Genomic DNA, 15,331 nt, shown 5'->3' on the forward strand with positions numbered 1-15,331 from the left:
AGGCCATGTCTGCAGGTGATGTTTCTCCCTGCTCCCTTCCCTTCCCCTCTCCTGGGCTGAGATGGGCGTCCGCGCGCCCTTTTCTCAATACAATTCTGCCTACCTTTTGTACACGCTTTGCAGAGTTGATAAGATCTACTTTATTTATCCCAGAAGAGAAATTGGGGAAGGTATTGCTGCTGGTCATCATTTTCTTTGTCAGTATCCCTTGCATCTTCCCTTTAAAGACTGAAACAAGGCTTCGGTCTTTTGGTTTATTGTTGGTAACGTCTGTTGGGTAGTATTTCCTGTCCAGTATTTCCTGCCCCTTCATCTGGCACAGAGTCTTGATTGACATTTGCGCTCAACTCTCCCAAGTGTAATGTCTTGTAAAGTGCGATATGCCCTCTGACTTACTCCGCCCGTTCCTATCTATTTTGGTGCTCGGATTTCCCCCGACTTCCAGTATACGCAGAGTTGAAGCAGCGTATCAAAGTGTTGGTGTCAGAGAGTTGAGGAATATACTTCTGCTGTAGAACACTTATCCTCAAAACATCCCTTTCTTTCATTCGTTCATTCAGTAATATTTGCGGTCACAATGGCGTACGTCATGGAGATCAAGGCTTAAGTCAGGACAAATCAGCCGACTACGGTTAGCAGGGATGTGACGAAACAAAGAAGAATTAATTAGCACGAGCCGTGAAAGTCTGGCTTTGTCGCTGGGAAGTCGGACAGGTTTTGTCCAGGTCAGTTCAGAGCGGGATAGAAGTAGGCAAGCTTAGCAGTGCTCAGGGCTCTTGAGTCAGACTCCCTCCTGTCTGTTTGATGATTCTGTTCTATTTAGTGACAACTCTGGTTAGGTTTTCCTTGCTCAAGGCACAGTACCATTGAGAGAGGGGGTCCTTATCTCATTTCCCTGTGCCGTTTTGGAGCTGCCTGCCGCTCGAGTCTCTTTGATGGAGGGCTAGAGCGAGACACTGGAAAGCAGACTGTAGTGCTTGTTTGGTTATATTTAGAGATGCACAGGTAAACAGTTTGGTATTGATTTAATCTAGGTCAGCTATCGCTGTGACATGTAAATTAGCTGTTACGTTGCATTTCAAACATTATGACCTCTACGAGTTCATTCTCTTGTCATGGTAATAAGTTAGAAATAAGTTTGTAGTTTCAGTGCACTTTGCGCTTTCTTAGACACAAAGACGAAAAGTGTTAGATATATTATGTCGTGTGTGTGTGTGTGTGTGTGTTTGTCTGAGTCGACTGCTGTATTGTCTTTCTTTTCTTGTTCTGTCTTGTCTTTTGTTCAGTTTATTTCTTCTCAAATGATCGTGTGCTCTACTCCTTAAATCCAATTGATATTCTCCTCCTTCATGCTGTTGAAAGAGCCCCTGCCATGTCTCTGTTCTGTTAACTCTTATCATGTCTTTCTTCATGAGCTTTAAATGAAGGTTTTTCACATAACTGACACAAAGACAGTATGTGTGATGAGTGATGATTACATATCGAGTGAGCATTGGCTTGATGGTTGGACAACTTTGCATTCGGTTCGCTGCAAAGCCCTCCCAAGTGACTGTATTGCACCTAGGGCTGTCTGTCAGGTAATCTGTCTTACAGGTAGACTCTGGTTGGGATGGAACGAGCACTCGGTGTGTCCTGCATTGTGGCCGTTTGAAAATTGTGGAGGCATGCTTCATACTATACTAGGGTGTTTGCCAATTCTGCTGTTGTGTTTCTTGTTTCCCTTTTGTAATTAAAATGTTCTGTCGGCATTTAGACGGGGAGACGTTGATGAGATTCCCTTCCAGACTCCCGACACAATGTCAACGAATGAACCGCGCATCTGCTCTTTTGTGTCCTTTATGTTTGCCAGTAAATTCAAGTACAATTTATTTATCGTGGGTTTGGAAACAATTCTGCACGCCTTCATCATCGCAAAAACAAAGTGATATTATGCATAATTCAGCTTCATTTCTGTCACTTCAGGGTCGGATAAACGAGAAGAAATATTATATTTGTTTAAAAACGTCTGTTTTTTCTAGCCAGATTCTAATCAATTATTTTATTCAAATGAATTTACGGCACCCCTGCTGTCCCCTCTTTGGCTGGCCCGAGGTCAAAGGTGATGCAGGTCACCTGTGAACGGGGAGGGAGCCTACCGTCTCCTACATCAGGGGTCCTCCACCTTTTAGTTACCGCTGCCTGATATGCAAATGTATCATTCTTTCAGGTCCCTTAAAAATATAATTATCATCTTTTCTTTTGTCATCATTGAATATGCAAGCCTCATCTTAACGAGTTAACACAGAAACCGTGGCGCTGTTATTAAGTTTAATCTGCAGTTTGTTTGCCTCACTTCTAAAGCCAACCTATTTCTAAGGCTGAGGCATCCTGGGCACCAGGCCTGGCACTAGGTGGGGTCCGTCTGCCCCAAGGCCGGATGGGACTTACTGGCCTTGGCTCACTCTGAGAGCCATTCAAGGAGCCAACGGCAGACTTTTTCTTTCAATAGAAATACAGCCCTCTTCCCTTGATGCTCGCCCTGAAATACACTCGCCAGAGACTCTGAGTTCATTTTTCACCTTTCGCTTCATCAGTATCGGTCATCAGTGGGTGCCCCCCTCCCCCCTCCCCCCTCCCCCTTCCCCCTCCGTGCATCGTAACGGCCAGGCGGTCTGCTTTGCTACGTGCTTTTGGTTGCTGTGTTTTGATTTCTTTATTTAAATCCTTGCTGTGTCATTGTCTTGCTTCTCCAGGTTTTGTATGCAGAAGAGTGCCAAGCTGGTTCCAGGTGTGACACTAGACCTCATAGAGAAGTAAGTGTCCCTGCACACACACACACCATTGTTGTCTGTCACTCGCTCACGCATCACTCACTCACACACACACACACACACACACACACACACACACACACACACACACACACACACACACACACACACACACACACACACACACACACACACACACACACACACACACACACACACACACACACACACACCCAGTGACAACGGATCCCTGTTGTATTCATCCATCAAGCTCTTTCTCATCATGTTCCATCTCCTCCCATGCCTCCAGGGTTAATTCTCTCCTTTAGTTTCCTCCTCTCCATGATTGCGTCTCATTTTTAGCATGTACTTGGTTGTGCGGCGGTAGCTAGCTGGCTGAGTACGGATCATCTGTGGCTGCAGGGCACACCGTCCCAGAATGATATTTGCCGCTCAATATGGATGTCATATCGGATGTTTGAGGTTTCTCCCAGGATCTCGGAGAGTGGTTTCCATTCCTCACAGGGGGAGTGAATAAAAATAGAGTCATGCACACGTTCATAATTATATTCATGGTGAGGAACGTGATAACATGTATATATGTTAAGCAGGGCTTTAGCTGTTTATATATGGTTTCAGTCACTCTTCTTTTTGATAAAACGGCAACATTTTGTTATTTCATTTGTCACCTTTTGCTACAGTGTGCTGGTAAAAGATTGAACATAAAGTGCTGAAGATCGTCCCATTCAATCGAACATAATCTCCCTACTCAGCGATGGCCTCACCGAAATGTTACAGAAGTCTGGAGTCGAAGAAAAACACTCTCTTCTTCCTCTTATTGTATAGATACAGGGGTCTTGGGGTTCAGGGTTGCTACCGCCATGTCACCATTGACCGTTCTAGAGCCTCCTTTGACAGTTGTTCTTGACATTGCATCAAAGAAACCAACCCCTTCAGACGATGTGATGGGAGCAGACTGTCTACCGGCAGTGACAAAACCAAGTCAGCAATGGTAGACGCATAATCTGTAGCCTGGCGTCGACCAGACCAACGGCAAACGGCAATTTGTCTTGAACCTCTCTGTTCCTTTTCGATTTCCAAAGGGCGTCGACAACCGACCAGAACAAAATGCCTCTTGACCCCATTGGATAGGCCCTCAACCAATCGGAGCAATGAAACGTGTCACGCAGAACTGGGCTACGAAAATACATGTTTCTTCTCTCCAGAAGCTTTAAGTTTGGTCATTTGTTCTCTTTTAGTGAAAATATATCGTCCAGGTCGTTCAATACTGTTTCAATAAGGATCAACTGACCTTTCTACATCGGCGGCAGCCATCTTTGTTGTTGTTGTTGCCGCTACGGCACTCCTCTGCACCTTCATCGTATTCATCCCGCCTCTTATTAGATTAACGGTTGTGATTGGTCGGTCTATAACTCGTACCGGGCAGACTATGTTTCCTGCATGGAAGCTGAGCCAGACCCACCTTATATGCAGATCAAACGAAACACAAGATGCGAGATTCGTCAGGTCGCCAGGCTACATCATCTTCCGGCTTGATGATGAATCTGAACAACAAACAACCCACCAGCATTTGAAATTCATGACGAAAAAAAAAAAGGGCTACCCTTAAGGCTGGTTGCACAGTGCCAAACGGTGTGCCCTGTATCACAGCATGTCAGAGATATCACAGGGCGATAAGGCTTGAGATAGCACCAGCGGGAGAATGTTAACTCGCAGGTCAGCGCAGTGAGGTAATCAGCTGCCGAACAAAAGGGGCCTCGAAACTTTAATTCAGGTACACTCCTGTAGATGATGCTGTGTAGTAGGATGATTGTACACGCAGATAGTAAGGCATTAGGTCCGGCACTTAATCTCGGCACTTATTGTGTGTTGTGCGTCCTGGCACTTAAAAAAGCAGTAGCATTGTGTTGCGTCTTATCCTAGCTATTTTGTTGTATACACGGAATTGGTTAAGCTAGCGATTGTAAGTGCTTGGCACTTGTTTCTATGAATATCTTTACTGTACTGACAGCGGTATATTGTTGTTTCTTTCTTCAGACAAATGTACTTGCTGTAATTCGCTTTCAATAAAAGTGTCTGCTAAATGTAAATGTAAATCCAAGTCATTCTTTCGACCTGCTATTTACAGAGACCTCATTTAAAGGCTTGGCGTTCAGGAGCAGGTCCGGGTTAGGGTCGTTCCCCATGAGGCTTACAGGTGGTCTGCGGCCATCGGGGTTTGGAGCACCCATGACCTTTGGGCTGGGGGTCAGACACCCTAGCCGCTGGAGCTTCCTGTATACACATGTACGATTACGGGTGAGTCTGCTTCGTGGTCGACTCTCTGAGCATTACCTCCTTCTGAGGACTGGTTCCTGTTCAGTCCCGTGGCCGTGTAGACGACACCATCCTGAACTCAAACAGCCACTCAGAATAACTCTGCTCCCAGCAGGGAGACCGGGGAAGAGAACCGGGTGTAAAGTGCAGGCTGGAATCCATTTCCCCTGTATATTAGGTCTCCCCTGTATGAGGGAAATCAATTGGATTTAAGGTTCCTCTCCTTTGTGGGTCTTGGGGACTCACAAAGTTAATATACTTTTCCAATATACATTTTCACGTACACATTTTGAACATTGGCTCATACATTTGAAATGGTAAATTACATTACATAGAGAAAATGTCCGGTTGAAAATAGTTTACTTTCTTAATAGAGCTTGTACCAAACCAAGTTTCAATGCTGAGTGAAGTTTGTGTTGGTTTGGAGGTTAACCCTGAACCAAAAAACAAAATCCCTCCTTCTCTCGATGCGAAACCTCAATAGCTGGTCACTACGGGAAACAAAGACACAGGCAAAAATAGGTATTTCATATTGTGTACATATATTTTGAGAAATGCCTACTACGAGTGTGTTCGTGGTGTACCCACCAGATCCCTTGGGCCAGCGATAAATCTAAAATAACAAATGAGATTCGCGTCCCTAATGATAATCACATCGTCGAGCATACAAATCTTCCCCATACTCTGTGTGCACGCAACAAAGGTATCAGAAAACAATGGAGCGTACATTAGTGTTTGCTTTCAAAATGAGCTCACTGCATTGGCGTTTCACTCACAATACTGCATTACTACAAACAGGACTAGCATACCAACCTACCGTGCACCCGTACACGCAAAGAAGCAAAGGCAGACACCTTCCCACATGCAACCAACACACATTCTGGCCGCCTTGAGAAGCAGCAGGTCCTCACACACAAACCAAAGCCATGACATTCACTCACGCACTATTATTAAACTCAGCCTCTCTTACTGCACTCGAATTTGTCTTTATCCTTTCTACTTTGCGGTGATGTAATCTCAACAGCATGCACACGCTTTCTCTCTCTCTCACGCACGCACGCACGCGCGACACAGTGTCAACAATGTTCTATTTCGTGATATCTCACGAATAAAAATCGCATCGTTGACATACGTTATCCCAAAACCTGTATGTCGTCAGAATGTGTTATGTTCAAGGACAATGAATTGTAGTGCGGCAATTGTAGTGGAGCCTTTGTGTATGTTGTGACATGTCATGTGTCGGGGAGTAGCTGGTAGACTAGCAGTCCATAGCACCTCAAACACCTGTTGCACAGCTAGAGCCATGGCCATTCTGATGCACTGCAACACTTTTGCTCAAAAAATAAATTATGTGTTCACCAAAGCCCTGCTGGGTGGGTTTGTGTGTGTAGGGGGGGGCGGGGGCTCGGCGGGGGTGGCTCGGGGGGGGGTGTTTGTGTGTGGGGCTTGCTATGGATGTGTGAGGGTGGGCATTGTTGTGCGAGGAAGGTGGGGTCAGTTAAACAGCCTCGCTAGCATCCTCATCGTCTTCATCATCTTCCCGGTCGGAGGCTCTCGATCGGACCCGGATGAGCGTGTCAGAAACACAGAGCTTTGATCCTCCCTCGGCCTCTGAGACACACAGAGAATGTGTAACGCAGGGTCCTAGATACATCGGAATGCTCGACGGAGTTCACAACGTGTAGCTGAACTCGCCAGGTTGCCTAGCAACCTCGACCTGATCCAAGGACGGGTCTGGGCTTGTAACCTGACGGGAAGAAGAGGCCCATTAAGGAGACGCTTTGATGGGTTCTGCGCGCGTCCCTCCAAACACTTTTTCATGTGTTCTTTTGTATTGCTTTTGCCCGATGCAGACCACGTTTGTCGATCTGCCTCGACGCCGTAAACACTCGCAGCGTCTGCTCTCCGTTTGAGCGCGCATGGCTTATCGTCAGTCGGGCAGACAGCTGTGACAAATGTGATTTGCTCCACTTTGCCACGGTGATTACTGTCCGACCATCTCTGATGCCGTCTGACTAACCGATTTTTCAGACCCCCCTTGTTTGCGTGTCGTTGGATTCTTCACCGTCACCCTCACCCTCCGTCTCCTCTGATAGAATTGTATTTAACCGACCAGAACTCAAGTCAGGAACACCCAAATGGTCGTAATTAGCTGCACACATTTTTCACAACCCTTAAAATTAGCCAAGTACCTCCTACAAATTGCGTAGACCCGACGTTGAGGCTGGGAGCACACTGATGAGACTTGGGGCATGACCGTAAAACCTTGGGGTGTGGAAGGGAAGGCACAAGATGAAAAAAAATTGTCTGGACTGGCATCAGCTCTACAACTGTGCTTTACTGTTGCTGCACACCGACTGAGAGTGGGCTATTTGCAGAGATATGTTAAATAAAAAAGCGCATAGTTCTATACAATCTAAATGAAGCGTGGTAATTGCTGTCGCCGGCGAGTGATGGACAATACAATATATTTGTAATTGTTCTACCTGCCTCTACTTCAACTGCCTGTACTTCTATTTAGGATGCATTACCCTAAAGGCAAAGAACCCATTTAGTTTCTTTTGCTACTAAGGATGAGCGTGACTAATGACCCAGACACCCATCCCTGCTGTAGGAGGCAATATCCCAAACGGAAACACAACCTTGTTAAAACTCTGAAGAACACAATCTCCTTTGCCTATTCTTACCTCCAGGACCAGCTCCGCCGCTCATTCGGTCGTACCCGCTGGAATAATCACTATTCTAATTAGCTCGTTGTCACCCTTCTCTTGTTGCATCGAAGTTTTCCATCATCTCGTTTGAACCACCCCTCCTGTCTAAATAAATTTATTCTTAGGGGTGAATGATACTGTTCTGTCCCTCTAATGGGATCTCATCTAATCTGGGGCCCCTGTGGCAGCAACATCATGAGGGCTCTTACTGGGAGATCTCGGGAGCAGAACTCGAGGGTCCCCCGTCGGGTGTCGCCGAAGCCCCATGGAGACGCTCGCTTCTCTGAGTCAACCGATCGCAAGGTGAAGCTCACTGTGTGTGTGTGTGTGTGTGTGTGTGTGTGTGTGTGTGTGTGTGTGTGTGTGTGTGTGTGTGTGTGTGTGTGTGTGTGTGTGTGTGTGTGTGTGTGTGTGTGTGTGTGTGTGTGTGTGTGTGTGTGTTCGTGTTCCTTCCAGGATCCCTGGGAGACTCAATGACAGGCGCACTCCCCTCGGGGAACTCAACTGGATCTTCACCGCCATCACTGACACCATCGCGTGGAACGTGCTTCCTAGAGGTGAGCTGGACCACGTGCACACACACACACACACACACACACACACACACACACACACACACACACACACACACACACACACACACACACACACACACACACACACACACACACACACACACACACACACACACACACACACACACACACACACACACACACACACACACCATGTGTGCACCAGCCTATTCATATGTGCACAATCACACATCATTTCTCCGGCTTCAGCTATTAGTTGCTTCCAACATTGAATGCGTCGTTTATGCTCTTTGAATATCTTGTGTCTGTGTTATTGGTTGATTTTTGTCTTATATTAGGCGATTTGTTGTTACGTAATCCACCACAATAACAGGGAATCATGCACACACACAAACATTAACATGCACACGCACGCACAAACACACATTAACACACACACACATTAACACACACACACACATTAACACACACACACACACATCAACACACACACATATTCACACACAGACACATTCACACACATGCAAACGCACACACACAGTTTCCCGGTCAGCAGCAATCTTGACAACATTGACATCGGCATCAGTTCTGTCTTAAACCCCGCGGCTCGGGTTGGAATGAAGCCGGCTCCATCAGAGAAAGCCCACGCAATTACCACCACACTCGCCCAACAATCGCTCTCCCTCTCTCCCTCTCTCGCTCTCGCTCCCTCTCTCCCCCCTACTAAGATGTATATATACCAACACTCACTTGCCCATCTCTCGGGGGGGATTTCTTTATCATATCATTCGGTATCGCCAGGAGATTCTCCTGGCGCCGTTAAAGTGAATTAGGGAACTCGTTAATGAGCCGATGAAATGTCATCACCACTCATTACCTTAATCCACACCTCCGTCTCCCAGTACCTCCGGCCTCGCTATTCAATAAACACAGCCCATAAACAAACAATGATACCCTCCTCTCCGCCACTTCCAGCCCGCACCGCTTGGCACCGACGACCAATACAATTTGTTTAACCTCCTGCGCCTTCCACCTGACTGAGAATACTGTTCCACCTTCTCTCTCCGTTTCTCCTCTCTTTGGCCTCGATCTCTCTCTGTCTGTCTTTCTTTCTCTTGTCTCTCTCTTTCTCTCTGTCTCTGTCTCCGTCCCTCTGTCTCTGTCTCTTTCTGTCTCTCTCTCTCTGTCTCTCCCTCCCTCTCTCTCTCTCTCTCTCTCTCTCTGTCTCTGTCCCTCTGTCTCTGTCTCTGTCTCTGTCTCTTTCTCTCTCTCTCTCTCTGCCTCTCTCCAGATTTGTTTCAGAAGCTGTTCCGGCAGGACCTGCTGGTGGCCAGCCTGTTCCGTAACTTCCTATTGGCCGAGAGGATAATGCGGTCGTACAACTGCACGCCCGTCAGCAGCCCCCGCCTGCCCCCGACGTACATGCACGCCATGTGGTAAGATACAGGCATGGCTGCAAGCGCACGTGACCTGCATCAAACCTATTGTACATCCCGGCCCTTAGTGTACAAACTTATTGTGTGTTGTACGTCCTGGCACTTAATGTACGCACTTACCGTATGTTGTACGTCCTGGCACTTAATGTACGCACTTATTGTATGTTTTACTAGTACTTAGCATTGTGTAGCATCTTATCCTAGCTATATTTACTACTTAGCATTGTGTAGCATCTTATCCTAGCTATCTTTAGTACTTAGCATCGTGTAGTATCTTATCCTGGCTATCTTTATTACTTAGCATCGTGTAGCATCTCATCCTGGCTATCTTTAGTACTTAGCATCGTGTAGCATCTTATCCTGGCTATCTTTAGTACTTAGCATCATGTAGGATCTTATCCTAGCTACAGTCTCGGGGAGTAACGGACTACATTTACCGGTGTTGCGTATTCAGAATACAAATTATAACTAACTGTATTCCGTTACAGTTACAAATTTAAATTGTTGGTATTTAGAATACAGTGACATTGTTGAAATCAATGGTTTACATGACGATACTTCTGTTTCACAAGTTTATTCGTGCTTTCACGCAAACAGCATTTAGTGCGCACTAAACGAGTTTGGTCCCTTGGTTCGGTACGTTTGCGTTGTTGTGAATGCCACCACCTCACTTCGATGCAAACCGAATCAGCCGACCGAGACCTCCCTGAACAGCTGGTCTCGGTTCGCTTCCAAACGAACCCTGGTACGGTTCGCTTGAGATGTGAAAGCAAACACACCTCGGCCCGATCCAGTTCTAAAATGCATACGCCTCTTTGGCCGTAACAGGCACCCGCTCAGCCGTGCGCATTATGGGAATTATTGTCTGATTAGTAGTATATCCAAGACTAGTAGCACATTGTCGGACCGTCGGGTGAATATGAGTCGTGGCTCAACATGGAGTCAAGAGGAGACAGAATGTTTTTCGGATATTTGGACAGACACCCACATAAAACGTATGCTGGAAAACACGCATACAAATGTCAATGCATTTAACACATTCAGCACAAGGATGAGGGAGATGAGTTTGACCGGTCCAAAACTGTATGAAACAAATCAATATCACAACGAGTGCATCCCGCTGGATATCCAGGATTATTTACTTTCACAGATGCTTTCCCCAGATTTCTCTCTCTCTCTCTCTCTCTCTCTCTCTCTCTCTCTCTCTCTCTCTCTCTCTCTCTCTCTCTCTCTCTCTCTCTCTCTCTCTCTCTCTCTCTCTCTCTCTCTCTCTCTCTCTCTCTCTCTCTCTCTCTCTCTCTCTCTCTCTCTCTCTCTCTCTCTCTCTCTCTCTCTCTCTCTCTCTCTCTTCCCCCCCCCCCCCCCCCCCCCATTTTAAGGTGATTTCAGGGCAACACCTATGCACTTAAAAGAATGTTAGATACAGCAAATGATATAATATAGTGCACTTTCAGGGAGACTTGGGCCTAACATTAAGCCAGTTTGAACAGAAGAACACAACAGAATAGGCCTGTTTAGGAAGCAGGTTTTGATGCCGCATTCCTACACTTATAAAATGCATTTCAATGGGGAAGTAATCCAAGTATTCAGAATACAATACTCTTTTGATTGAGTGATGCAACGGAATATGTTACATATCACATTTTTGGGCAGTATTCTGTAACTGGATACATTTTAAAAGTATCCTTCCCAACTCTGCCTAGCTATCTTTGCTGTTATAGGGGACTGGGTTAACCTAGCGATCGTTAGTACTTGGCTCTATAAACATCTTAACTGTGCAGACAGTGGTATATTGTTGTTTCTCTTTCTTCCCACAAATGTACTTATTGTAAGTCACTTTGGATAAAAGCATCTGCTAAATGTTAATGTAATCCTGCAGTTCGTTGTATCGAGGGGAGGCAGAGATCTCTTCGGACGGTGTTGACGTGCGTCAGTCGGGTTAAATAATCAGTTTGATCTTCGCGTTGCGTGTCAAAACCACCGTGTTGTTTTCCAGAGGGGTTTCAACACACCGGTGTGAGCGTGTAGTCTTGAAGGCCTGTTCCTTTCTTTTGATCATCTCTGGAGCGACCGATCGTGGTGTGGCGCAGCGATTTCATTAACACGTACACAGAGGCAGGAGAAAGCCTCTTTGAGCCCCACGACATACTTTCTCATTAGTGGGGGCTGCATAGAAACGCAGCAGGTGAGTTGTTGTCCTCCACGCCGGTCGAGCAACACCTGCCCGTTGCATTCAGCCGTTCCGCAAAGCCTCATCAAATGGCTGTTCCAACTCTGCCACGTAATGCCCGCCTAGCAGAGCCAGGGAACATTAGCCACCTCACTCTTATTCTCTCTATTCTCTCTTTTTCTTACTCTCTCGCTGTCGCTCGCTCTCGCTCTCGCTCTCTCTCTCTCGCTCTCTCTCTCTCTCTCGCTCGCTCGCTCGCTCTCTCTCTCTCTCTCTCTCTCTCTCTCTCTCTCTCTCTCTCTCTCTCTCTCTCTCTCTCTCTCTCTCTCTCTCGCTCTCGCTCTCGCTCTTCTTGGTTTCGTTCCTGCTCTCTGCCCAGGCAGCAGCTTGTATAACTCACTGGCATCAGGTCGGGAACGCGCCTCTGAAGAACCAAGACGTCGTCAGCCACCGATGCGATGCGCCTTGTATCGGCCGCTCTTCCGCCGGCCGTCGTTGTCACGACTGACCTCGCAATACCCCCAAAAACACGGCGAAGCCAAAGCGTGAAACGGGGCTAAGTGCCCATCCTGTCACCTCCCGCCCCGAGGCGGAGGAGACAGGTGAGTGTGTCGCTATTAGCAGTAACTCAGCCGGGGCTGAACGGCGGAGGTGAAGTGATCCGTGATTGATGGGTGGGGGGCGGCGGGGGGGGGGGCACAGGACGCGCCGAGAACTCTGGGAACGGACTGAGAGGATGTGGGACTCACTGATGGATGCCGCGGCAACAGTCATTGTTATTCAAAGGGGGGTAGCGGGACGGAGGAGTGAAACCAGAGGCTGACGACTCCTCTGCGAACTGTTTATCCGCCCGTGTGTGGTTGAGTGTGTGTGTGTGTTAGCTTGCGTGCGGTCGCTGCAGGCGTCAGAAGGAAAAAAAAAAACGGGCTGAGTCAGCAGCCAACTGTTTCCCTCTGCTCACGCACCCGCCCCCCCCCTCCCCCCCGCCAAACGTCCCCTCACCCCCCTCCCCCCCCGCAAAACGTCCCCTCCCTTTGAGAAGCACAAAGTGTAGAAGCACCAGAGTCTCCAAATTTGTTTTAATTAGCAGAAACAGGCAAATATTGTTTTCAATTTCCAGCAGGGCAGCTGCTGTTTGCCTGGCTCCCTGGGGTGTGGGCGGGGGTGTGTGTGTGTGTGACACACGTGTGTGTGTGTGTGACACACACGTCCGTGTTTGTGTGTGACACGTGTGTGTGTGTGTGTGTGTGTGTATGTGCGTGTGACACGTGTGCGTGTGAGACACACGTGTGTGTGTATGTGTGTGTGTGACACGTGTGCGTGTGTGACACACGTGTGTGTGTGTGTGTGTGTGTGTGAGACACACGTCCTTGTGTGTGTGTGTGTGACACGTGTGTGTGTGTGTGACACGCGTCTGTATTTCTGAAACGTGTTAGTGTGTGTGCGTGCGACACGTCTTTGTGTGCATGCGACACATCTGTGTGTGCGTCCGACGGGTGAGTTTGACACTCGTCTGCGTTTGTGTGTGTGTGTTCGACAGGTCTCTGTGTGTGTGTGCCAGGTGAGCGTGTGTGTGGGCGGCTGGTGTGACTGTTTACCTGTTTGCTGTTGTGACTGGAGTGGAATTACAGGTGCGGCTGCTGTTGTAAACATGTTCCTTTCCCGATACAAATAAGTAAGCCTTCTGCTTTCTCCCCGTGCCTTTTCTCTTCTGATTGAACGACGGATAATACGTATTATGTCGGGACGCCAGGAGGCTTTAATCTCTCCGTGTTTCTTCATCAATTTGTCATTTAAGTCACACTAAACACAAAACGTCATTGTATTTTCACTCGCACACAAGAAGAAAGACTCGAAAAACTTAGTACAGCAAAATGAAGTAAGCTCTGCTTACTAAGTGCTTACTTAGTTTTGCTTGCAAAAAACAAGGATGTAGGCCCTTAATGGAAAAATCTCACTGCGTTCCCATGACCTTAGCATATATGTATATGTTCTTAATTCCTTTCTATTCAGAGGCTCACAGTAGAAAGACTGCAGATTGATTAGTGAAAGATAGGGAGGCAGAAATCTATACCTACCGCCTCTTACCCATTCAGTTATTTCACGCCAGCGTTGGATTGTGAGTGAGAGAATGCCCATGAGACCTATGTACCGCAGGCGAGAGAAAGCGAGATGGAGAGAAAGAGAGCGCGAGAGAGAGAGCGAGAGAGAGTGAGCGAGAGAGAGTGAGCAAGCGAGAGCGAGCGAGCGAGAAAGGCTATGGGTTATATAAGCCCATGAATTAGGTATGGCGTTCACGAGAGAATGCTGATGTTAAGGGCTGGATCAAAGACTCAGTGCTGCCCTTTGTGGGACCCTAGGTGTTTCTGTGGCCGTGTCGTTCTGTTCGACTAAAACCCCCTTGAACTTACTGCACAGACTGTGCGAGTCTTGGAGGAAGGCAACTGTTGATTTGACGTCGACATGTTTTCGCTTGAAGGAGTTTGGCTCACTGATGGGGTGTTGTGTGTATAGTTTGTGTTCATGCGTTTGTCTCTCTCCCGCAGGCAAGCCTGGGACCTGGCCGTCGACATCTGCCTCTCCCAGCTCCCCACCATCATGGAGGAGGGCACCGCCTTCAGGGTAAGTGGAGGGAGTCGCTCCGTGGTGAAGGAACTACGTGTTTGCTCAGACCTTCTAGAACAATAGCTCTTTGTCGCCATTTGGTAAAAGTGGGCAAGGGAGATAAAACACCTGTGTGTGTGTGTGTGTGTGTGTGTGTGTGTGTGTGTGTGTGTGTGTGTGTGTGTGTGTGTGTGTGTGTGTGTGTGTGTGTGTGTGTGTGTGTGTGTGTGTGTGTGTGTATACATGCGTGCATGTGTTTGTGTACATGTGTACATTTGTGTGTGCGTAAATGTGTACATTCTTGTGTGTGTGCGCACATGCATACTTGCGTGTGTGTGTGCGCACATGTGTACATTTGTGTGTGTGTATATATGTGTGCTTGTTTACATGTGTACATGCGTGTGTCTGTGCACATCTGTGTGTACATGTGTGCGTGTTTACACGGGTACATGTGTGTGGTTGGTATGGAGTCAGTGGACCATAAACCCAAATCAGCTCCTTTCTAACGTGTGCGTTGAGTTTCAGCCTTGTTGGCTGTAGTTAAATGCCAGCCCCAGTACCCCATCTGTCACGGCGGTCAGTGGGGTTTGATAAAGTGGTCTCCGCCGGTGAGCCCACCGCCCCTTGAAGCCCGCAGAGAGCTGCACTTTCAGCGCTGTGTTCTATTAGAGCTCATTAGGATCATGGCGGGGGACCGCCGAGACACAAATTGTCTGGGAGACCCGCTGGGAGAGGCTGACTGAACGGGCGACGGACGGCAAGGGGTTTTGGGTCAGCTGAGGAAACA

General features: G+C 47.6%; 1 protein-coding gene across 2 annotated transcripts in view; it reads left to right on the plus strand.

The window, feature by feature from the left end:
• rptor (regulatory associated protein of MTOR, complex 1) overlaps positions 1-15,331 on the plus strand; it is a 142,879-nt gene that overhangs the window by 60,018 nt on the left and 67,530 nt on the right. For both annotated transcript variants that reach the window (XM_056586914.1, XM_056586915.1), the window contains exons 8-11: positions 2,733-2,792; positions 8,255-8,355; positions 9,626-9,770; positions 14,487-14,562. In XM_056586914.1, coding sequence (XP_056442889.1) covers positions 2,733-2,792; positions 8,255-8,355; positions 9,626-9,770; positions 14,487-14,562 — 382 coding nt within the window. The remainder of the gene's footprint in view (positions 1-2,732; positions 2,793-8,254; positions 8,356-9,625; positions 9,771-14,486; positions 14,563-15,331) is intronic.

The sequence above is a fragment of the Gadus chalcogrammus genome, chromosome 3 (assembly GCF_026213295.1).
Source record: "Gadus chalcogrammus isolate NIFS_2021 chromosome 3, NIFS_Gcha_1.0, whole genome shotgun sequence".
In the NCBI taxonomy this organism is placed as follows: Eukaryota; Metazoa; Chordata; class Actinopteri; order Gadiformes; family Gadidae; genus Gadus; species Gadus chalcogrammus.